The 26,110-nt window shown below is 38.5% G+C and overlaps 1 protein-coding gene across 2 annotated transcripts in view; it reads right to left on the bottom strand.

Annotated features, from left to right (window-relative positions):
* The window catches only part of ADGRG7 (adhesion G protein-coupled receptor G7), a 68,971-nt gene that overhangs the window by 18,182 nt on the left and 24,679 nt on the right, over positions 1–26,110 (bottom strand). For both annotated transcript variants that reach the window (XM_004002884.6, XM_060416844.1), the window contains exons 4-12: positions 25,241–25,350; positions 22,139–22,288; positions 20,743–20,846; positions 13,351–13,490; positions 13,129–13,236; positions 9,582–9,745; positions 8,853–9,008; positions 5,932–6,044; positions 851–1,197 (exon numbers count right to left, since the gene is read on the bottom strand). In XM_004002884.6, the coding sequence (XP_004002933.3) occupies positions 851–1,197; positions 5,932–6,044; positions 8,853–9,008; positions 9,582–9,745; positions 13,129–13,236; positions 13,351–13,490; positions 20,743–20,846; positions 22,139–22,288; positions 25,241–25,350 (1,392 nt within the window). The remainder of the gene's footprint in view (positions 1–850; positions 1,198–5,931; positions 6,045–8,852; positions 9,009–9,581; positions 9,746–13,128; positions 13,237–13,350; positions 13,491–20,742; positions 20,847–22,138; positions 22,289–25,240; positions 25,351–26,110) is intronic.

The following is a 26,110-nucleotide window of genomic DNA, read 5'->3' as shown; positions in this document are numbered from 1 at the left end:
CTAAGTGCTCTACAGATGCAGGTCAACAGTGGACATAGTTTCTCAGTATTTTATTTTCCCTGTCAGTGTTGGCTATGCATAACAACTCTATACCATTTCCAATCTTTTTGTAACTGTTAACACAATGTCCACTCTTAAGTGGCACAATTTCTCTTTCATTTGAATAAACTTAAAGTTAGATAACACTAAAACGACTCTCCTTTGTAGGAACCCATTAAAATTTTCAAATTATTTTTCTTTAAAGAGTCCCTCTGACTGCCTTGAAATATTTTTTTTAAAGTAGCCAGAAAGTTGATTACATGTAGTCTAAATCTCAAGTCTAATTAACAGAGATGTTAAAGGAAATAAATATTTTGAAGTTAGCTCATGATGTGTCACCCCACTCCAGTACTCTTGCCTGGAAAATCCCATGGATGGAAGAGCCTGGTAGGCTGCAGTCCATGGGGTTGCGAAGAGTTGGACACGACTAAGCAACTTCACTTTGACTTTTCACTTTCATGCATTGGAGAAGGAAATGGCAACCCACTCCAGTGTTCTTGCCTGGAGAATCCCAGGGACAGGGGAGCCTGGTGGGCTGCCGTCTATGGGGTCACACAGAGTCGGACACGACTGACGTGACTTAGCAGCAGGAGCAGCAGCATGATGTGTTTAGGATACCTGCCTTGATCATATCTTTCCTCTTCACAGAAGACACTCCTTCACTAGACAGAAGGCACTCTTAGTGATTGCTGGATGTTCCATCTCCCCTATCTTAAGGCCTTGTACAACTAGGTCTTCAATGGGTGTTTGTTTAAATTAAATGATTTCAACAAAATTAAATTTCTGAGAAAGTGGAGAAGCAAACACTTACCCCATCCAATTAAAGAGTTAAAAAGGATGAAATGCCGAGGAAGAGGCTTCATGGTCCTAATTAGAAGGAAACAGAGCTGGGCAGCACTGAGTCCCATCCAGACAAAGGTCGCTAACCCAAAATAGTGCAGTAAGATGGCAATTGCAGTGCACTTGGGATTCGAGATGACCACAGTGTCTTGTCTGAGCATTACATTATCACTCAAGTCAATATTATTGATGTCACTGTTATTTGTCTTTATGTTCTTATTGGAGTTTTCAATTCCAAACACGAAGAAGAGGTTGAAGATCAACATCGATGCACACAGACTAACCAACACCCAGGTTACTGAGGTTTTTCTGACTTTCCTGAAAATAAAAAATATAATTAAATAAACAAAACAGCTACAAAAAAAGAAACTCTAGTGAAATTGTGAGGTAACAAAAGGATTATTACCCATGTAAACCTAGCTCATAACCCAGTTGGGCCAGCTGGTAGACAGACCTTCCCAACTACATCAGAGAAACAATCTCTTCTTATCTGATTCCCGCAAAGAAGTGAGTTCAAGAAAACAGGTTGATACCTCCTTTCTTGAAACTGTGTTCTAATCAAAGGTGATAGCTGTTCTCCAGAAATGCCCATTTGTGAACTCTATTTCCACAAATTTCCAGGCCCTGTGTGTCCCTCTCCAAGTGACCTGATACAGCTAAAGGAATGCAGCAGATGGCCTGGCAGCCAGGACCAAATTATCCATCAGACAAAGTGGTGCTTAGTCCACAATATGTTTATATTTCTATGGCCCACAACAAGGTCTTCTAATGTAAAACAGAGCTTCTAATGTATGCAGGTCAGGAAGCAACAGTCAGAACTGGACATGGAACAACAGACTGGTTCCAAATAGGAAAAGGAGGACATCAAGGCTGTATATTGTCACCCTGCTTATTTAATTTATATGCAGAGTACATCATGATAAATGCTGGGCTGGAGGAAGCACAAGCTGAAATCAAGATTGCATGGAGAAATATCAATAACCTCAGATATGCAGATGACACCACCCTTATGACAGAAAGTGAAGAGGAACTAAAGAGCCTCTTGATGAAAGTGAAAGAGGAGAGTGAAAAAGTTGGCTTAAACCACAACATTCAGAAAACTAAGATGGCATCTGGTCCATGGCATCTGGTCCCATCACTTCACGGCAGATAGATGGGGAAACAGTGGAAACAGTGTCAGACTTTATTTTTGGGGGCTCCCAAATCACTGCAGATGGTGACTGCAGCCATGAAATTAAAAGACGCTTACTCCTTGGAAGAAAAGTTATGACCAACCTAGACAGCATATTAAAAAGCAGAGACATTACTTTGCCAACAAAGGTCCGCCTAGTCAAGGCTATGGTTTCTCCAGTAGTCATGTATGGATTTGAGAGTTGGACAATAAAGAAAGCTGAATGCCGAAGAATTGATGCTTTTGGACTGTGGTGTTGGAGAAGACTCTTGAAAGTCCCTTGGCCTGCAAGGAGATCCAACCAGTCCATCCTAAAGGAGATCAGTCCTGGGTGTTCATTGGAAGGACTGATGTTGAAGCTGAAACTCCAATACTTGGGCCACCTGATGTGAAGAGCTGACTCATTGGAAAAGACCCTGATGCTGGGAAAGATTGAGGGCAGGAGGAGAAGGGGATGACAGAGGATGAGATGGCTGGATGGCATCACCAACTTGATGGACATGGGTTTGGGTGATCTCCGGGAGTTGGTGATGGACAGGGAGGCCTGGCGTGCTGTGGTTCATGGGGTCTTAAAGAGTTGGACACGACTGAGCGACTGAACTGAACTGAACTGAATGTAAAAGAGGGCTTCCCTGGTGGCTCAGACAGTAAAGAATCTGTCTGCAATTCAGGAGACCTGGGTTCAATCTCTGGGTTGGGAAGATCTCCTGGAGGAGAGTGTGGTGACCTACTCCACTATCCTTGCCTGGAGTATCCCCATGGACAGAGGAGCCTGATGGGCTGCAGTACACGGGGTTGTAAAGAGTTGGACATGACTGAGCAACTAAACACAATGTAAAACATGCCTGAGGACTGTTCCTTCATCTGAAGATATAATTTGAGGGTGTAAAACCAACTACTCTTTAAAACTCATGACATATCATAGTTCTTTGTATATTATGGTATGAAAGTGAAAGTGTTAGTCGCTCTGTTGTGTCCAACTCTTTGTGACCCCAGGGACTATAGCCAGCCAGGCTCCTCTGTCCATGGAATTCTCCAGGCAAGAATACTGGTGTGGGTTGACATTCCCTTCTCTAAGGAATCTTCCCAACCCAGGGATCAAACCCAGGTCTCCTGCACTACAGGCAGATTCTTTACCACCTGAGCCACCAGAAGAGCTTACAGTCCTGTATTTTAAAAAGTTATAAAATTTCCACTCACTATCATCCAGACCTTTCTGTGTTTTTCAGACTACAAGGCCTCTTGAAATAACTATTTCCCCTATTAATGTGCTTAACGGTCCCATCACTTCATGGGAAATAGATGGGGAAACAGTGGAAACAGTGTCAGACTTTATTTTGGGGGGCTCCAAAATCACTGCAGATGGTGATTGCAGCCATGAAATTAAAAGACGCTTACTCCTTGGAAGAAAAGTTATGAGCAACCTAGATAGCATATTCAAAAGCAGAGACATTACTTTGCTGACTAAGGTCCGTCTAGTCAAGGCTATGGTTTTCCAGTAGTCATGTATGGATGTGAGAGTTGGACTGTGAAGAGGGCTGAGTGCCGAAGAATTGATGCTTTTGAACTGTGTTGTTGGAGAAGACTCTTGAGAGTCCCTTGCAGTGCAAGGAGATCTAGCCAGTCCATTCTGAAGGAGATCAGTCCTGGGATTTCTTTGGAAGGAATGATGCTAAAGCTGAAACTCCAGTACTTTGGCCACCTCATGCGAAGAGTCGACTCATTGGCAAAGACTCTGATGATGGGAGGGATTGGGGGCAGGAGGAGGGGACGACCGAGGATGAGATGGCTGGATGGCATCATGGACTCGATGGACGTGAGTCTGAGTGAACTCTGGGAATTGGTGATGAACAGGGAGGCCTGGCATGCTGCGATTCATGGGGTCGCAAAGAGTCAGACACAACTGAGCGACTGAACTGAACTGAACATTAATGTGCTTAAAGTTCTAACACCTTCAAGTACTCCTCTATTTCTAATGTCTCAGAATCTGATGAACAAATCTGTTTGCCAATTATATTAATATATGCTTTATGATTTTACAACATTGATGACAATTGGAGTGAGATAGTAGGCAAACATAATAATTATGCAGCTACCACAACTTATTCAGATGGGATCAAATAAATGTTCTAGTGTCTTTTCAAATGAAAGCACAGACAGAAGAGCTTTCACTTTATGTGACAGACTTGTAATTACATGGCATGTAATTTTCCTTCAAGGCGCTTACCACAATTTATAATTATATATTTATTTCTGTATGTATGTGTGTAATGTCTGTCTTCTCCCAAGAATGTAGATTCCCAGGGAGATGAGCTGTCTTGTTCATAGTTTATATTTACCTCCTCACTTGTTGCTTAGAGCCTCACACTGTAGGCCAAAGGCGACTAAAGAGACACAATAACTAAATAAATTGAGGGGGTTGGAAAACAGCTAAAATGGACATTTCTAGAACAACGGGAGCAATGTGAACAGGGATATTAACATGATAACATTATATTAATGTTAAATTCTTGAGTTAAATTTTCTGAGGATAATAATATTATGTAGGAGTGCCCTTGTTCTTAGGAGATACATACATGCTTGAAGAATTTAGAGATGATGGTCATGATGTTTACAACTTACTTTCAAAATTTCAGGAAAAAACAGAAAAAGAGAGACAACAAAATATTAATAACTGGTGAATCCAAGTGAAGGGTATATGGGTATTCAGTATTCTCTTTCAACTTTTCTGTAGACTTCTAATTTTTTATAAATCGAACTTCAGGGGAAAAAATGTTGAAGTAGCAATACCTTTAGAACAAAAGACCCCTGACTCTACACATCTGAGAAAACGGTGAAGAAATTTATCCGGGAGAAATAATTCTGAAAAAAAGAAGCATTGTGAGACATCTTGAGTTTGAGAAGAAACCAGGTGGGAGTGCACAATAGACCCATTTATTCCACAGATATCCCTCCACCATGGGCCAGGTACTGTGCTCAGCCCTGGGATGGACTTATAAAAACAAGACAAGAGAAAACAGCAACAACAAAAGCAAAGGAGGCCACATCAATTTTCATGCTTAATGGGAAAACAGTAGACCAATAAGCTAATAAATGAACATGCTTACATTTACAGATTGTTACAAATGTAGCATGCGACAAAAAATAAGAGCTATGCAAAACTGGATCTTGAGTGAGGAGGTCAAAGTAGAAAGAAATATGTGTTTAGGCTTATTTTTAAAATTAGTTAAAAAAAACTATGTATTTAAAAATCTTTTAAAATGTTTTACCATTTGAAATATTAATATAGTTTAAAATTTACTTCTATCCTCAAAAACTTGCTGATTAGCAATGTTTCTTTCTTTCGCAAATGCAAATTGGTAGTTACGCTTCTATTCAATACTAAGGAACTATGGCATTAATGAGTTAGTGTTGTTATTTAGTCGTATCTGAGTCTTTGGGGACCCCATCAACTGGAGCCCACCAGACTCCTCTGTCCATGAAATTTTCCAGGCAAGAATATTTGAGTGGGTTCTCATTGCCTTCTCCGGGGATCTTCCTTACCCAGGGATCAAATCTACGTCTCCTGCTTGGCAGGTGGATTCCATACCACTGAGCCACCAGGGAAGCCCATTAACGAGCTACAGAACCACATGAATTTTATATGATAAACATGGTATGCAATTTTCCTTCAAGTCACTTAACATATTTTATAGTTCTATATTTATTTATGAATATTTCTTAGCCTCTCCAGGGCTGAGTATCCTATAAAATGAGCATGATGAACTAAATCTCACTTTCTTTCTAGTTCTAAGAGGCTGTATTCTAACGGAAATATGCTGAGAGGAAATAATATCAGGGTAACAATTTCTCTCATGAGATGAGCCTGCTTCTCTTCTTACCTGGTGCCGATCTGAAATATAATTGTGAGAGCCAGACCAGCAATGGACAGTGCACATCCAAATGTGGAAAATACATCTAGTGATTCAGGATATTTATATTCCTTCTTGAAACTCTGGAAAATAAGTTAAGACTCATTATTTTAAAATAGCTTCTCTGAAATATCTATGAAAGTCAACATCACAAAGAGTTACATTGGTTAAAACAGTCAAATATATTGGTCAAAATATCCAGATATGTCCTTTTATATAAAGATATATTTTAAAAGGAAATAAATCAACCCCTTCATCTCTAAGCAGTATTCATGAAATAGCGGCTTGAGAACAGTTATCTAATTCAGTGAGGGAAGACATAAACACTATTACTCAATGTCTAAAATCAAAGTTGTTTGTGTTATCTAAATTGGCTAGAGTTGTTTTATTAACCTGTTACATTATTTGTATGCACAACTGTAATCCAAGGGGAAACCTGCATATCTAAGCTCATGTACTAAAAATAAAGTTGCAGAAATACTTTCCTAGATATGAAAAGATATTCATTTTTGCTTTTGGAAAGGGGGACCTAACCTTTGTGAAATATACCTATATCTACCGCAGTATTTTAGTATATAGTCTCAGAAAAGTATGTTCCATATGAGTATGTACTCTTAGACATGTGGAGAGGTAATAATGGTGGTCACTGGGTGAATAGAGACATATGTATAGAATTATTTTTGCCTGCCTGTACTTTTTAATTTTTCAAATTATTATTAGAAAAGCTGTATATACTTATTTATAAAACATGAAAGTTAAATGTAGAGATATAATTTTAAAACACACAAGTTCCCCTTTACTGCTATTACCCCACATCAAACCCTGCCATCTCTTCTCCAGAGGTGATATTTTTATTTTGGCTCTGCCAGGTGGCTTGTGGTGTCTTAGTTCCCCAACCAAGGATCAAACCCGTGCCCTCTGCAGTGGAAAAGCACAGTCTAACAACTGGACCACCAGGGAATTCCCCAGAGGTGACCTTTATTTTAACGTGTTTACAATATTACCTACATCTCTTGCACAAATATAGAGGGTTTTGTTAACATAATCAGATTATTTTCAAATTGCTATTTCACTGTTTAGATATCATAAACATTTTCCCATATCAGTATATTTCTGCTTAATAAGTAGACTTTCACTCTATATGCATTGAGTATGTATTGCTTTAGTAGGAAAAAAATAAAAATAAACTTCATTTTAAAAATATCATAAGGGCTTTCCTGGTGGCTCAGTGGTAAAAATCTGCTTACCAATGCAAGGGCCACAGGTTCAATCCCTGATCTGGGAAGATCCCACATGCCGTGGAGCAACTAGGCCCATCCACCAACTACTGAACCCAAGTACCACAACTACTGAAACCCTCGCACCCTAGAGCCCGTGCTCCTCGACAAGAGAAGCCACCGCAATGAGAAGCCTGTGTACCGCAACCAGTGAAAAGGCCATGCAGCAACAAAGACCCAGCGTAGCTAAAAATAAATAAATGTAAACAAAATTATGTTTAAAAAATTATAAGACAAAAATGTCACATTACTTCCTATGTGTAGTATACTAAGTAGATGACAAAGAATCAGACTATCTAGATCTTTAGATCTTAGAAATCATCTATTCACTCAGAGTTTATCTGCTCTTAAACTTTACATATTAATACAATTCTAATCACCTTTTTAAAAATTTTGCAACTCAAAAGTAATGATAAATATTAACATGTGGGCATTGAGGCAGATTCAGATATTAGAAAGAACAGTTGAAAGTTTGACCTCAAAACAGGAGAAAAAAAACTATGAAAGTATAACCTGTACCATTTAATATGTAAAGCAATCTGACTTTTACACAGCTATTCAGTAATGCTAATGATCTTAAGATACCAAAAACATTAAAATTGTATCTTTACTATTTTCTGACTGAGAAAGCAGATCTCTCTATAACGCAAGTTATAAAATAATCAAAATCAATTTTAAATATTTGGTAATTAAAATAAGAAAATGATAATTACTTCAAAAATATTTTAAAAGCAAGATTCTATAATTTGATATTCTATGCTATATCAGTATGTTCTGATCCCCATTGGCTTCCCAAACATGAATATTTCTTAGCTAACAGAAAATTAAAACATCCACTTCTTTGGAAGATTTATAGTGTTAAGAGCCCCTTAATAAAGGGAAGACAGTCTACATCCCTCCCCATTCCACTGCAGTATAAAAACATTCCATCTAGCATAAAAAATAAATATTTTTCCTTTTGCCAGAATAATAGTTTTCTGGAAATGCAATAAACGAAGCTCCTCTTCCTAAAAAGGTCAGTTCAAGAACTCTCAAGAGGTATATACACACCTGGATACCAGAGCTGTTACCAGTTACTCATACAGGGTACCATTAGAGTGAAAAGAACACATAGAGGAACTATGGGACAAGTTGAATTAGAAAGCTCTTCCTCTTATACCTTCTGGCATACATTTAGTAACTTAGATGCTATAATGGAAAAAGCTCTGAGTAACTTATTCAAACTCACCCACAGCTATGTACATGCTGAGCCATCTTTAGCACTCAGCTATACAGCCTTACCTCTGGCTGTAGCAACTTCGTGCTTCAGACATGCAAGTTAGTTGAATGGAGTCTGTCAGCTCCTCTTTTGCACATGTGCTCCCTTCTCATTATTAAATACACAGTACTGAATTCATCTATCTTGAGACTATTTTGCAAAAAGCTCTATTCTAATTGCCTCTACCAGCACTTTTTTTTTTCATTCTCTAACTTCATTCCTTGTTTTCCCATTTAATCAAAGTTGAGTTGAGTATTTATGTAAGCTAATCCCCAAATCATTTCCAATCAGCACATAACACAATTGTGTATAAGTAAAACTCTTGTCCAGAAAGAGATTACCATGTAAACCCTTACCATCAATACAGCAAAGTTAGTAGTATGGTTGCAGTGGCAGTGTAGAAATCCATTAACGGGCTTCTCTTTGTGACAGCCATATGTGTCCCAATCCTTCATGGAAAAATTCCAATAGACACAGGCATAGGAATGAAGATGGAATTCTGTTTGGTTGTACTGTGAATTAATAAGACAATGGCAACTGATTTTTCAAAATGCTTAATTGTGTGGAAAAAATCAAATAGGCTAAGATAAGCTTGAAGTGAAAGTTTTAGTCACTCAGTCATGTCTGACTTTTTATGACCCAATGGACTGTAGAGCCCACTAGACTCCTCTGTCCGTGGGATTTCCCAGGCAAGAACAATGGAGTGGGTTGCCATTCCCTTCTCCTGGGGATCTTCCCGAGCCAGGGATTAAACTCAGGTCTCCTGCATTGCAAGCAGATTCTTTACCATCTGAGCTACCCATATGAGAAATCAATTGTATGATTATGTATGATATGTACTGATACAAAGCATAGCATCTTTATTACAGATTAAGGAGAAGAAAGAGGATATAAAATTCAAAGTAGTTAATTTTACACTTAGCTAGCGTGATAAAAATATGGATGGGGAAGAAGTTAAAGTCAGTCTTGTCATACAAACTTTCAAAGAGGTATTCTGTGGATTTTTTTTTTTTTTTTTGCCCAAACTGTCCCTGATTTTGTAATTAAGAGTGGGCTGAATTATTTCTGTTAATGGGAAAACTCACCCTTGGACTAAAGACCATTTCAACAGAAGCGCTCTGATTTTCCACGTTTTCATCTGTTTTGCTTGAGACAATTTTTTGACTAAAGTCTGATTTAGTTATAAAAGTTTTTGATTGGAAAAGCTTGTTGTTTTGATACACTACAAAGCCACATGCCTTGACATTAGCTGTGAGGGGGGAAAAAGACACTAAAATCAATAAGGGAACCCTAGGGTAAGTAAGAAAGTCCCATGCCATCACTGAACTGCATGACTGCTTAACACTCAAGTGAAATACAGAAAATAATGGTCTGTTGGCTGCCTTTATTTAACTGCAGCATCTAATTAACACATATAACATATGATTGGCCATTCTACCCACATTAATTTTTTCCCTAAGATTCCTTATGTTCTAAATGGAAACCATAATTTCTGCCTAATCCACCTAAAAAAAATACCAAAAGGATCTCATGTATAAAGTAAACCTTGCTTTCTATGCAGTGAGACAGTGAACACAATTAGCTCAAGACCATGTTGCTTCCCCCACTGACAGTCGAATAAGAAACAGCACACAGTGATCATCAGCACAGCAGTGCCTAGAGGACTGCTCTGGGAGGTCTGGCTCCTATTCAGAGGGACTGAGCAGAGACCAGTTTATTAAATCACAGAGCCAGCAGCTCAAGTTGTGCATATCAGGGATTCTTTCAACAGAGTAAATACTTTCCATCAGCTCTTGAACTAGTGGTTTCTGTTATTTCAAGACAACCACAGGCTTTTGCCCAAGGCTGGAAGATGACTGGGACATATCCCTTCAGGACACTGGAAAAACTGGTCAGCTGTTTCTCAGAGAGCCTGCAAGAGCCTGGCTGCAACAGGGGGTTCTGCAGCAGGGCTGCTGGCCGTGGCAACAGTCAAACAGAACCACCTTTGAAATGCCTCCTGACACTTCATAGAACTCTTGGCCATATTTAAAACAACAGAAGCAACAATAATGAATATACATTTTAGCTGAATACGTTCCCTAAACTCTGATATCTTTACAAGTGAAAAGCTTGCATGTATTTGTGTGTGTATGCGTCTCTGTGTGTATATACATACACACATATATATTATATACATAATAAATACAAAGAAAACTAAAATGGTGGTGGTAGGGCCAGCATAATCAGTCTTGTGCTTTGAGAGATAGGTAGGTAAGGCCCTGACAGTCCCCAACACATCCTCCACAGCCCCCACTTTGCTCTGTCCTCTTCTGGGAAATAAAGACTGGCTTCTGAAGAGTTTTCACATCATACTGAGTCCACTAAATTGTTCCTTCTTTGTCACACTAAGTGACAAAGTTAACCGTAAAAATGTAGTATGGCTGCTTTTCAATCTTATTTTTATAAAAGAATGACTGCTTGATGTAAAATCCAAATCCATACAAATGTATACATTTAAAAAATGAAATTCCCTACTCACCCCTTTCCTCATTCCTACATTGGTATTCTGGTTGTTTATTAGAAAATCATCTTTTCATCTAGATAGTTAGATTCACTAGAACAAATTATACTTACCATTATGATTTTAAAAGAATCTCCATATTTCAAGATATAATCCTCCTTGATGTTTATTTATATTTTCTCTCTCTTTTCTTGATCAAATTTATCAGAAACTTGTGTATATTTCATTAGCCTTCATGGAATCAATATTTTATTTTGTTGATCCATCTAGCATTTGTTAATTATGTCCCATTTTTATTAATTTATGCCATTTTATTAATTTTTTTCTAGATTTGCCAGCTATTTTACTTTTTAAGCCTCTTTAGGTGAATGATTATTTTTTAACAATTTCTCATATTATCTAATAGATTTATTAAGGGAAATACACTTTCCTTTAATTACATCTTTCTCCACATTCCATAGAGTTTCATCTCAGGAGTTCTCATTGCTATTAATTTTCAAGGGATCTGTAATCAGTCCTTTAATTTCGTTTCTAACAATGGTATTTTAAAATTCTTAACTGGATAAAATTTTGGCTATTCTTAATGGTACATTTATAGTTTCATTGAATTGTGGTCAGGAACTATGTCCTGTATAGCTTTATTTTTTAATTAATTAATTTTTAATTGAAGGATAATTGTTTTACAATATTGTGTTGGTTTCTGCCATACATCAACATGAATCAGCTCTAGGTAAAATGTGTCAGCTTTTCTATTTGGCCTAATAGTTTTTGAAGCACTCTTTAGATATTTGAAAATATTTTTTATTATCTATTTTCTGTCTATAAAACTATACAAATGTATATAAAGGCTAAGTTTATTAGCTATTTTTTGTCTACTTGATCTTCAGTTTCTGGAGTAACTTTATATTTCTCCCTGTAACACAAGGTTGTTGATGTGATCCTGTATTTCCAATAATTTTTGCTTATACACATCAATCTTGAAGTCTTTTTTAAAAACTTAATATAAAAACGTTCCTTTCAGTCCAATCCGAGTCTTTGACTCTAGACAGTGTTACTTCCACCCGTTTGACTCTAATGATAGTTTATATGAAATCAAAAATTAGATCTACCTTTCACCAAATACAAACACAAATTCCATGTTCATTAAAGATATAAATGTAAACATAAACACTAAAAATATTCAGAAGACAATATAGAAGACTATAATTGTGACTTTAGTAGAGCAATGAATTTAAATACCAGTTATAGAAAAAAAGATTGATGCACTGGAGAGCATTATAAAGTAAAATTTGAGTATGACAAATGACATGAAAAACCAAGTAAAAGCTATAGACTGGAGGGAAGATATTTGCAATTTATATAACCAATAAAGAATTAGTTAGCCAATTAGAATTATATAACCAATGAGAATTATGAATTTAGTTTCTCTAAATATGTACTTTTTGGCACTGGATTTTTTATTTGGGGAGAAAATGAAAGTAAATGTGTGCATTCAGTCTGCTTTATTGTAGTCAATTGTCAATTTTAGACTTTTTTTATTTTTATTTTTATTTTTTTCTATTTTTTTCAATTTTAGACTTTGAATATCACAGGCACGACAAGCTAGACACAAGAATTTCTAAAAGGTTATATGCACGATGATAAGGATCACATGATGAGCATCATACTAGGAGATAACTGAAAATTAGTACTGCTATATGATGACTGTGTCAATTACATAAAATATCCCAAGGACAAGTCAATAGGATGAATTTAAGCCTGTGAGTACCATTCCACTAGTAAACATGGGCAAAGTTTATGACCGAGTACTTTTTAAGTGTATTTTTAAGTATAACACTGAGCCATTTGGCTACATTTTTGGTGGAAAACAGATTGTGTTCATAAGCCAGAGCATTTCAATTCTATCACCCTCCAAGTGTTTTTGAAAAGAAAGACAGGGGGAAAAAATCATCTCTGTGGCCTAGAATAATAGAGTTGAGATTACCAAAATTTGTCAGAGCTCAAACATACTCACACGCAAATTATTCAGTATGTAACTTAAGTAAACATAATTTTTTGCTCAATGGATTTTAAGCTATTAATTCCATGAATTTGAGTACGTTTTTCAAGGAACGTAATTTGAGACCTACTTTTCGAGGTGTTGAGCAAGATCTGAAGTTCAGCCTTTTCATTGAGATTCAGTTTCTCTGCACCTACTTTTACAACTGTGGAATCAGGAGTCAGAAAATTGCTAGTTCCTATGAGAAGGAAAAAAAGCAGAATTTTATAAAAGTCTACATTTTCATGAATAGAGCATATATTGGTAGCAGAATATTCTCTGCTATTACAAGAACTTAAAACAAACAGCTCACCTTTCAGTACAGTGAAGAGAACACCTGTAGACCCCTCCTCGCCTCCTGAAGAGACATTAACTGACTGTATTGCTATATTGGGTTCTACCAGCTGCTGGTCGCCCAAAGACAAGGAATAAGTCTCCATTTGCCCAATAAGCCTGCATAGAAAAAATGTTAACAACACACTATTATTGAGATTTGTTATAAAATCAGTTGTGTGTGTCCCACATTCCAGTGCAAAGGAATGCCCACAGAAGTCAAGCAATCACAATACTGGCACAATCCTGTAACAATGTCGATTTTTTTTTAATCAGAGTCTTACTTTGTTACATGTACTTTCTTCTTTTTTTAACTGATTCATGTTGATGTATGGCAGAAACCAACACAATATTGCAAAGCAACTATCCTTCAATTCAAAATAAATTAAAAAATAAAGTTATACAGGACATAGTTCCTGACCATGATGCAATGAAACTACAAATGTACCATTAAGAATAGCCAAAATTTTTCTGGTAAACTTTCCCCACTGTAGGGTACCTTGGACCTAGATGCCAGAAAGCTGGAATTCAAGAAGGACAGATTTCCCAATAGAAACAGTCGTTGTTACGTTGGTCTTCTCATAAAAGGATGGCCCTGCCATGCCCTCCCAGTGACCAGTCACGTGATTCTGTTTCTCCAGTGTTGAGACTCAATATTCACTTATTTAACTCTCTCCTCACCCAAAGCCCACGGATTTCAAACCATTTAAGTGTTGACTTCTGAGGTGACAGTTCATAGGGAATTATGGAAGAGCAGAAACTGAGCTCATTGCCTCAGCTATTAACTAAGCATTGCAGCTTTTCACAATGTTTGTTTCTACTCTGGATAAGTTTGAAGATAGAGTAGATGGACAATGGGAGGGAGTGGGGGAATCTGTTAATTTGGTGTTCTCCAAAGATAAATTGGCTTAGACAGTAAAGAATCTGCCTGCAATGTGGGAGACCTGGGTTCGACCTCTGTGTCTGGAAGATTCCCTGAAGTAGGAAATGGCAACCCACTCCAGTTTTCTTGCCTGGAGAATCCCAAGGACAGAGGAGCCTGGTGGGCTACAGTCCATGGGGTCACAAAGAGCTGGACATGACAGAGTGACTTTCACTTTCAAAGATAAGTCATAAGATTGTTTCTTTTTCCTGTTTTCCATAAAAATATTTGCACTCTTTCTGTTCTTGACAAAACAAGATGTCTATGTCTAAGACAACTGGTTCAATCTAATTTTTCCAGAAATAAAAGAATTTCATTAAAATGTAATTATTCTTCATTCTAAAACTTTATTCCTGCCATTAATATATATTTTCCCTTCCCCAAGTGACATTAAAAAAAGAAAATTTTTAATAATTAAAGAAATTTCATAAAGAGAATGTGGTAACCATTCATAAGGAAACAGTCAAGTAAAGTCATTATTTCAAAAGTTTTCCTTTCATAATACTATTTTCTGTAATTTTCAGCAATTCACACTATGTATTTCCCACTTAATAAATAACAATGAAACCCTAGAACTGCTTTCAACAGGAGGAACACCTAAAAAAGCTCCAATCTGCTAGGAACATGATTCATTCAACCAACAGTATCTGTTGAGCATCCACTAAAAGCTCAGTACCTGTGAAACTCTGGGGATACTAGGGAAGCTCCTTCAGGCATTGAACACGAACAGGAAAAGTGTGCTAGATGCGTGGGAGTGTTGGCCGTTTTTAAGGGTTGCTCTAGCCATGGCCATGTGAGGGGTTTATTCCTCCCATATTATTCTTTCCTCTCGTCATTATGATCAGATGATAGGTGGGTGCTGGTCAGGAGACTGGCCATCAACCTGGTACAAATGATGAGAAGCAACCAGATCCCCTTTCACTCAGGAATCTTACATCAGCACAGCAATTATATCAGAAAAGCCTGGCTTTAACAGGTTATTATGGCTGGCCCTCCTTATCTCAGGTTTCACATCCATGGTTGGTTGAATCTGTCAATGTGGAGTCTCCTGCTGATACAAAGGGCCAACTACATCATTTTATATAAGGGACTTGGGCATCTGGGAATTCGGGTATCTGTCGGGAGCAGATAAGGTAAGAGAGAGCGTGGTCCTGGAACCAACCTCCCATGTATACTGGGGAAAGACAGCATATCATTGTAAGGACAAACACAAATTTAAAATGAGAGGCTTAATTATTCCGATTGAAAATTCCTACCCTGGGAATGAAAGAAGGGAAAATCAGAGTGAGATGCACTATGAAGGCTGGTGTCTACCAGGAGAATGTGCACTCTGGTCTCAGGTCAATGGAAGAGTTGCCTCGAGGAACAATCTCCTTCCAAGGGAGACAGGAGAGAGAGTACCTCTGCTGGCAGGTCACCAAGATTTTTCTCCTGAGGAGAGCTAACAGGTTGGTGACCTGATCTTAAGGCTGGAAGCTGAAGATAAAAGTCTTATCTACATGAATAAAGACCTGAGTCCACAGCAGTTTATGCAAAAGATCACCTGGGAGAGGGTAAACTGATAACCCATCATTAGAAAAATAAGTAGCCTAGAAATTCAGAATGGGAGGAAGGAGGGTCTGAGTGTATATCAATTCATATTTCAACATGTCTTATATTTAAATGTTTCATTTATTCCTTTACACAACTTCTTTGATGCCATTTGGAATTTACACATAAATCACACAGCCTTTTTTTATCCTTCCATGCCAGAAGACAACAAAAATCATAACTGTTTATTGCTGAGACAGTGTTTTCATCTGTCTCATGACCTGTGACTTTTTCAGCTGAATCCCACAATGGCTCTTTCCTCACCCTTCTCACCAAAAACATCCACTCTTCCCCTTTGCCTCCAGCAAGACTGCAAACACAGAGCCTCCAGCTCTGAAGGGAGTTCACTGAAGATAGACTCCGGATCTCATGGCTGCAATCTTCTCCAACTTCAAGAAAAATGGGAGCATCTACACTGCCAGTGAGAAGGATCCAGACTCCTAGTGAAATCTGAAGTCATGAAATATACTAGTTCACTTGTTTACACCTCTACCACCGTCTCTCAGAAGTCTAATCTTGTGAATGTTCTGTTTACTGCTTTTGTGCTTTTTCCACTTTGGAGACTCAACACTAAATAGGTACTGGTCATAATTATTAGAGAACTGAGAACTACTTCTAGGAAATAATAGGTCATGCAAACAAAGATTGCGTACAAGAATGCTGATTGCTCAAAATATCAAAAGACCTGAAGCTATCTAAATGTTCAGCAGCAGAGAACTGCTTAAATAGTAGTTCAGTTCAGTTCAGTTCAGTTCAGTCGCTCAGTCGTGTCCGACTCTCTGTGACCCCATGAACTGCAGCACGCGAGGCCTCCCTGTTCATCACCATCTCCCGGAGTTCACTCAGACTCACGTCCATCGAGTCCGTGATGCCATCCAGCCATCTCATCCTTTGTCGTCCCCTTCTCCTCCTGCCCCCAATCCCTCCCAGCATCAGAGTCTTTGCCAATGAGTCGACTCTTCGCATGAGGTGGCCAAAGTACTGGAGTTTCAGCTTTAGCATCATTCCTTCCAAAGAAATCCCAGGGCTGATCTTCTTCAGAATGGACTGGTTGGATCTCCTTGCACTCCAAGGGACTCTCAAGAGTCTTCTCCAACAACACAGTTCAAAAGCATCAATTCTTTGGTGCTCAGCATTCTTCACAGTCCAACTCTCACATCCATACATGACCACTGGAAAAAACATAGCCTTGACTAGATGGACCTTAGTCGGCAAAGTTATGTCTCTGCTTTTGAATATGCTATCTAGGTTGGTCATAACTTTTCTTCCAAGGAGTAAGCGTCTTTTAATTTCATGGCTGCAATCACCATCTGCAGTGATTTTGGAGCCCCAAAAAATAAAGTCTGACACTGTTTCCACTGTTTCCCCATCTATTTCCTATGAAGTGATGGGACCAGATGCCATGATCTTCGTTTTCTGAATGTTGAGCTTTAAGCCAACTTTATCACTTTCCTCTTTCACTTTCGTCAAGAGGCTTTTTAGTTCCTCTTCACTTTCTGCCATAAGGGTGGTGTCATCTGCGTATCTGAGGTTATTGATATTTCTCCCAGCAATCTTGATTCCAGCTTGTGTTTCTTCCAGTCCAGCAATTTTCATGATGTACTCTGCATAGAAGTGAAATAAGCAGGGTGACAATATACAGCCTTGACGTACTCCTTTTCCTATTTGGAACCAGTCTGTTGTTCCATGTCCAATTCGAACTGTTGCCTCCTGACCTGCATACAGATTTCTCAAGAGGCAGGTTAGGTGGTCTGGTATTCCCATCTCTTTCAGAATTTTCCACAGTTTCTTGTGATCCACACAGTCAAAGGCTTTGGCATAGTCAATAAAGCAGAAATAGATGTTTTTCTGGAATTCTCTTGCTTTTTCCATGATCCAGCGGATGTTGGCAATTTGATCTCTGGTTCCTCTGCCTTTTCTCAAACCAGCTTGAACATCAGGGAGTTCCCGGTTCACGTATTGCTGAAGCCTGGCCTGGAGAATTCTGAGCATTACTTTACTAACATGTGAGATGAGTGCAATTGTGCAGTAGTTTGAGCATTCTATGGCATTGCCTTTCTTTGGCATTGGAATGAAAACTGACCTTTTCCAGTCCTATGGCCACTACTGAGTTTTCCAAATTTGCTGGCATATTGAGTGCAGCACTTTCACAGCATCATCTTTCAGGATTTGAAACAGCTCACCTGGAATTCCATCATCGCCACTAGCGTTGTTCATAGTGATGCTTTCTAAGGCCCACTTGACTTCACTTTCCAAGACGTCTGGCTCTAGATTAGTGATCACATCATCATGATTATCTGGGTCGTGAAGATCTTTTTTGTACAGTTCTTCTGTGTATTCTTGTCACTTCTTCTTAATATCTTCTGCTTCTGTTAGGTCCAGACCATTTCTGTCCTTTATCGAGCCCATCTTTGCATGAAATGTTCCCTTGGTATCTCTAATTTTCTTGAAGAGATCTCTAGTCTTTCCCATTCTGTTCTTTTCCTCTATTTCTTTGCATTGATCACTGAAGAAGGCTTTCTTATCTCTTCTTGCTATTCTTTGGAACTCTGCATTCAGATGCTTATATCTTTCCTTTTCTCCTTTGCTTTTTGCCTCTCTTGTTTTCACAGCTATTTGTAAGGCCTCCCCAGACATGGGTCTTGATCCCTGTCTCCTGTACAATGTCACAAACCTCATTCCATAGTTCATCAGGCACTCTATCTATGAGATCTAGTCCCTTAAATCTATTTCTCACTTCCACTGTATAATCATAAGGGATTTGATTTAGGTCATATCTGAATGGTCTTGTGGTTTTCCCTACTTTCTTCAATTTAAGTCTGAATTTGGTAATACAGAGCTCATGATCTGAGCCACAGTCAGCTCCCGGTCTTGTTTTTGTTGACTGTATAGAGCTTCTCCATCTTTGGCTGCATATAATATAATAAATCTGATTTCGGTGTTGACCATCTGGTGATGTCCATGTGTAGAGTCTTCTCTTGTGTTGTTGGAAGAGGGTGTTTGCTATGACCAGTGCATTTTCTTGGCAAAACTCTATTAGTCTTTGCCCTGCTTCATTCCACATTCCAAGGCCAAATTTGCCTGTTACTCCAGGTGTTTCCTGACTTCCTACTTTTGCATTCCAGTCCCCTATAATGAAAAGGACATCTTTTTTGGGTGTTAGTTCTAAAAGATCTTGTAGGTCTTCATAAAACCGTTCAACTTCAGCTTCTTCAGCATTACTGGTTGGGGCATAGACTTGGATAACTATGATATTGAATGGTTTGCCTTGGAGACGAACAGAGATCATTCTGTCGTTTTTGAGATTGCATCCAAGTACTGCATTTCAGACTCTTTTGTTGACTATGATGGCTGCTCCATTTCTTCTGAGGGATTCCTGCCCACAGTAGTAGATATAATGGTCATCTGAGTTAAATTCACCCATTGCAGTCCATTTTAGTTCGCTGATTCCTAGAAGGTTGACGTTCACTCTTGCCATCTCCTGTTTGACCACTTCCAATTTGCCTTGATTCATGGACCTGACATTCCAGGTTCCTATGCAATATTGCTCTTTACAGCATCGGACCTTGCTTCTATCACCAGTCACATGCACAGCTGGGTATTGTTTTTGCTTTGGCTCCATCCCTTCATTCTTTCTGGAGTTATTTCTCCACTGATCTGGGTCATGAAGACCTTTTTTCTACAGTTCTTCCATGTATTCTTGCCACCTCTTCTTAATATCTTCTGCTTCTGTTAGGTCCATACCATTTCTGTCCTTTATCAAGCCCATCTTTGCATGAAATGTTCCCTTGGTATCTCTAATTTTCTTGAAAAGATCTTTAGTCTTTCCCATTCTGCATAGACGTTTATATTAAGAAGATGTTTATAAAGTATTATTAAGTGACAAAAACAAGTTCTATATTTAAAAAACATGTAGTAGTGACCTCCCTGGTGGTCCAGCGGGCATGGTTTCACTTTCCAATGCAGTAATGTGGGTTCAATTCCTGGTCGGAAAGCTAAGATTACCACATGCCATGTGGCCAAAAACCAAAACATAAAACAGAAACTATACTGTAACAAATTCAACAAAAGACTTTAAAAAATAGCCCACATCAAAAAAATCTTAAAAGAAAAATAGAGTAGGTAGTAGGATATACACACACAGAGGAAAAAATCTTGAAAAATATATACCAACAGGTTAAGGTGAGACAGTATTTAAAATTTCACTTCTCTACATAGTTTCTTTTTCTATAATGAGCATGCATATTTAATTAAATTTTTAAAGAATTAAGAAAACTGTATAGAAGATAGAAACACATTGACTCCTAGTGAGAGACCTCTATGAATAAAGTATACAAGTTTTAGTATAAATGCACAACCAGAAGTAATCTGTGACATAGGAATCCAAAAGAGAGAAAGCAGGCAGAGTTGGATCCTCTTTTTTTTTTTTTTTCAGTGTAGCCTTGGGAAAGCTAAAGAAAGTTTAATCAAACTACACTAGGATCTTGGGGAGAGCTGAACTATGGTGGGGCTGGGAGTGCACGGGAGCTAGAAATGTGTGTTTGAAAGCTATGCCATTTTTTTGTAGTTCTGTGCACTGAGAAAGGAGCTGAAAGAATTATGCCCGCAATGTTTCCTGGCCATGCCAAACTAAGGCTGGGAAAACAAGTCCTAATCTGAATCATCCCAGTTACTCTATATCCCAGGCCACGGCCACCCCTGCAATGAGGAGTTAGAAAGCTACAGCTTTAGTCCGCACTCCAGAGAATTAGCCATTTAGTGTATCCATGAGAGAAATATAGACACCTCTGTTAATGCTGTAACCTAGGAAAGTAAGCAGCACTGCATTAGATTTTCCTTCCAAACCGGAATTGTGCTTACGTTGCAAAGGTATCATCATTATCAGCAGTAGTAGCAGCTCTCTGAAAAACATCTTCACTAGCATCTAGAAGTTGACTCACTGTTGTCACAGCAACTTTTTTCGCCTGCCAGGAAGAAGGCATTGATTATCACAGAAGACACACTGCACACCATCATCCTCATTATAGTTACCATGAATTATTACCATATCAAGTGGCACCATTGGTATGGTAATCTAGAAATATTTTTCAAAACTAGTTTTGAAAGTATTCTCTCCACCTAAGAAGGCAGAGAGAGTAAAGGCAAGGCACAGTGAAAATATAAACTGAGTTAATTAGGAGGCTTAGGTCTCTGAATTGACCTCATAGCAAGGTGTTTCACAGAACCTCCACCCTCACCCCCAAGAACACAAAAGCGGGTGTTTCGATACAGAAGCGGAAACAAAATAAGAAGAATACGGGGCTCTTTAAAACATTACAGTCCATAATACTTAATATAAGACCTTAATTATACGTACTCTAACTGTTAGTAACTATTAGGCTTAGTAAAATTATTTCCAGTTTTCTTAAAATAAAAACCTCTGAAGTATGTCAGATGCAATGTCTCCACACCTGATTACATTTTAACTGCCTTCGTTATAGATATTGACACCATTCTGTCCTTATGGGCTAAGCCTGTCATAAATTCTACGTTTGGTGGTCATTAGATTTCTTTCAATTCCATATTTATTAACTTGCAATTTGAATCCCACTTTATTTCCAAAGACCTCGGATAACAAAAAACATTTTTAAAATAAACTATTTAAAAAGAATAGAATAAAACAGATGTTTTCAGGCCATGCTGATATCCAGCTAGCAGATACTGGGTCCTTCCAGATTGGCGGTTTATAAACCCTGCTAGGCCAGTACCTAAACTGTGCCAATTGGCGAATGCTGCCTGCAGTTCTCATTTTCAGGTACCAGAGTTTAACAGGTTATGATATCAGAAATGTAAACTAGGCTCAATTTTTTGGAAAACCAAGACTAAAATTCAAATATGCTCAACAGAAAGGGATCCCGGTTTAAAACAGCATGATCCAAAGTGAGTTTCTTGGAACTCAAGTTATTTGGAATTGAATAGAGGTGAGAGGTCAAATATGATTGATAAACATATTACTAAAGTGAAATAGATTTGTTCATTCCAGGACTTTCCAGAAGATTTAACACGATAATCATTTGTGACTATCCCAAAAGAGACTATTTGGACAAGTAGACCTTTTTTAATCAATATTCCTTTGAACATCTCTCAGAGACAGTGCTCTGCAAAATGGTTTTGAGCAACTAAAACCCTGACCAAGTCCATACTTTGTAGTAAGGAGTAGAGTTTGGAATGTCTTTCTTTGTTCCCCTCCCTTTTTAAAAAACCATATGAGTTTTACCTCAGATGAAGCATTTCTGGATGTGTTAAAAATCTGTCCGACTACTCTAGTAGCAGACGTGATGTCCTCAGGAGTTAATGTACTGGCATTCGATGTTAAAATCTGGGCTTCATTAGAAATATTTTGTGACTGTGTTGAGATATTGACAATCTGTTAAAAAAAGAAAAAAGCCCTAATTTTATAAACTATATCTGAACACTTTGCAAACAACACATTTGAATAAGCTGGAACTGAATTGACCCTCAACCTCATGAACATCACATCCACTCCATTTTTCATTTTTGCTTTTTCCTTTGCATAAAGGACACAGTACATGTAGGCCAGTGGCTTTCCCAGCCCTTTCTATTAATACCTGCCAGGATTAATTAATTAAGCCGGGTCAGGGCCCCTCTAGGTATAACCCATGGACCAATGGTGGTTCACTGACTGCTACAGAGTCCATAGGGAGATAAAAATAGAAACTGAAAGTGGTCAGAAACATAACAATTCTATGCTGTTGAATCTAATAATTCGTAAAATGGATTTTTATCCTATAAGCCTTTTTTGTTCTACTTTCCTAGTAATTCATTAGTAGTTTACAAAATTATAGCCTGCAATGGGCTGGAAATTTTTTAAGCTGGCTTTGTAGCACATAGAGTTAGGGAAGTTAGGAAACCTCTCCAGGTACCAGTGAACCTCCAGGCTCTAGGTTGTGAGGCTAAACATATTAATCCATATTATCTTTAGTGGAAAGTGAAAGTGAAGTCGCTCAGTTGTGTCCGACTCTTTGAGACCCCATGAACTGTAGCCTACCAGGCTCCTCTGTCCATGGGATTTTCCAAGCAATAGTACTGAAGTGGATTGCCATTTCCTTTTCCAAAAGGCCAGGTGTTAATACGTATGTGTCTGTGTGGCTTAGTTTTCACTAGATGGCAGCATCGTTGCAAAAATCAAACCAAGGTCACACTATTTACTCTTACGGAAGAGTCCGAAACAATATCCAATCAGTAGAAACAAGGTTCTCATTCAATGCCCAGATCTCTGCTATGTGTTAGGCATTTAACTAGATGTTTTATAGGTGTTATCACATTTAATATGCAAAACAATATTGCAAGTTGAGCACCCTCATTCCTATTTAAAGGCTTGGAGAGGTTATAGAGCTCACCCAAAGTTCATGCAGCCTACAAATGAGAGAAATGATGATCAAAAACTGCCTTATCAGACTCCAGAACATGAAGCCTTTCCCCCAATCTGTATGAAAGTGCAAGTGTTAGTCACCCAGTCATGTCTGACTCTGTGTGACCCCATGGACTATAGCCTACCAGGCTCCTCTGTCCATGGGATTCTCCAGACAAGAATACTGGAGTGGGTTGCCATTCCCTTCTCCAAGGGATCTTCCCAACCCAGGGATCGAACCTGTGTCTTTTGCATTGCAGGTAGATTCCCTACTGTCTTAGCCACACAACCTATGTGGTTGGCAGCCATCTCCACACTCTACCCTCATCCTCATCCACTCCCTTGCCCAACTGAGATTAGAGAGCCAGTGTGGTACAGTGTGGACTTTAAAGACCAGCTCCATCACTCTTTGGCTGTGGTTCACTGAGCAAAATAGGACACTCTCAGAGAGTTTCCTCATCTATAGAATGAACATATCAATGCATAGTCGCTTTTAAAATTAAAATAACACATATAAAATGTTCAGCACAGTATTTAGCATGCAGTTAGTACTCAATAACATGTAAGTGTGATTAGCTAGAATAATCTATAATATGAGAATGAAACTATAACTCTCAGAGGTTATGTGTGTTAGTCACTCAGTCATGTCCGACTCTTTGCGACCCCATGGACTGCAGCCCACCAGGCTTCTCTGTCCATGGAATTCTCCAGGCAAAAATTCTGGAGTGGATTGCCATTCCCTTCTCCAGAGAACTTCCCAACCCAGGGGTCGAACCCTGGTCTCCTGCATCGCAAGCCAGTTCTTTACCATTTGAGCTATAGGTTGTGTAGGGACTAAATGAGATAACACATGTAACATGCCTAGTGCCAAGAGGAACACAAATAAATTTCTTCTTCCTCCCCTTGCTTGATCCCAGGTGTTAACAATTCCTTGCATTTGCATTTGAGTATATCCTTAGTCAAAATAATCTAATTTGCATTAAAGAATAGTTAATTATATTTCCCACTTCACTTGCTCATGAATACAGCTCTGAGACCAGCATCAGGTTCTGAACTTCCTGTTTCAAAGGGGTTTGGATCATAGTTTGTTTCTCTTTATTCTGATCCAAGAGACCATGAAATACCTTCCTTTTGGTATCAAATGTTAGGTATCTATTTTCAGTCAAAACTTCAGTGGTCAAACATATGAGGCCATTTAAAAACTAGTTAAGGACATAGGGAATGTCTTTTACACACTGCTATATTTTAAATGGATAATCAACAAGGGCCTATTGTATAGAACATGAACTCTGCTCAATGTTATGTGCCAGCCTGGATGGTAACAGGGTTTGGGGGGAAATGGATACATGTGTATGTATGGCTGAGTCCCTTCACAGTTGACCTGAAACTACCACAACAGTTAATTGGCTATACCCCAATACAAACTGCTTTTGGTGCTAAAAAATAAAATTTTATTTTAAAATATACAATACCAAAACTAAAGTAAGAAAAGACATATTTTCATTTTCTTTATAATATATATCAAATGTAAAATGCAGCTATTTAAAATACTGAAACAGTTCTAAAAAATAAAATATGCTATAAATTATCATTTGCTGACCTTTGCCAAACAAACATGTCCAACTGTCTGTTTTCACAAATGGATATCAACTTTAAAATATAAGGATAGTTTCAGTTACTGCTGCTGCTGCTGCTAAGTCGCTTCAGTCATGTCCGACTGTGCGACCCCACAGACAGCAGCCCACCAGGCTCCTCCGCCCATGGGATTTTCCAGGCAAGAGTACTGGAGTGGAGTGCCATTGCCTTCTCTGAGTTTCAGTTAACAGTCTTTGCTATTTCTAGTATGAGAGTTTTGAAAGCATTGGTTTGGCATCAAGTATCTGAAGAACAGATTATGTACAGTCTGAACTTTTTCCCATTGCCCATCTCATGGAATATATAGCCTACCTGCTTTTCCAGGGTTTCCAGATTTTGATTACAATTTCCTATCGTCACATTTTGTAATTTTATCTCTCCATTTTCAAGACTGCACTGCCGAATTGCCAATGGATTGCCCGCTTTAATAAAAAGAAGCAGCAGGGAGGGATAAATTATGATTATGGGATTAACAAGTACATATTACCATATGTAAAACAGATTAAAAGAAACACAAGTTTATTGTTTAGCACTGGAAACTATATTCAATGTATTGTAATAACCTACAATGGAAAAGAAACAAAAAAAAGAATACACATACACATATTCTTAGTTGCTCAGTCATGTCCGACTCTTAGCGACCTCATGGACGGCAGCACGCAAGGCTCCTCTGTCCGTGGGGATTCTCCAGGCAAGAATACTAGAGTGGGTTGCCATGCCCTCCTCCATGGGATCTTCCCAGCCCAGGGATTGAACCCAGTTCTCCCTCATTGCAGACGGATTCTTTACCATCTGAGCCACCACAGAAGCTCCCCTGTGCACATATATATATCTGAATCACTTTGCTATATATCTGAAACTAACACAATATTGTTAATCAACGATACTTCAATTTTAAAGAAAAGAATAAAGGAAGAATACTTGGAAAAATGAAAGCAACCACCTGCTCCAGTACTCATAACCCCTTCGCAATATGATTTTACTGCTCTCCCCATCAAGAAGTGAAGTCTGTTCCTCCATTTCCTGAATCTTCCTTTGATCAACAAAATGTGGTAGAAATAACATTGTTTGATTTCCAAAGCCCAGATCAGAAACGCTGTCCTGAGACCATCATATAAGGAAGCAGGTCTAATCTACTGGAGGGTGAAAGGCCATGTGGAGGAGACCTGGAGACCCCCAGCC

Source organism: Ovis aries, chromosome 1, assembly GCF_016772045.2.
Source record: "Ovis aries strain OAR_USU_Benz2616 breed Rambouillet chromosome 1, ARS-UI_Ramb_v3.0, whole genome shotgun sequence".
NCBI lineage: Eukaryota > Metazoa > Chordata > Mammalia > Artiodactyla > Bovidae > Ovis > Ovis aries.
Note: the sequence above shows the minus strand (reverse complement) of the source record. Positions and strands in the feature narration are given on the sequence as shown.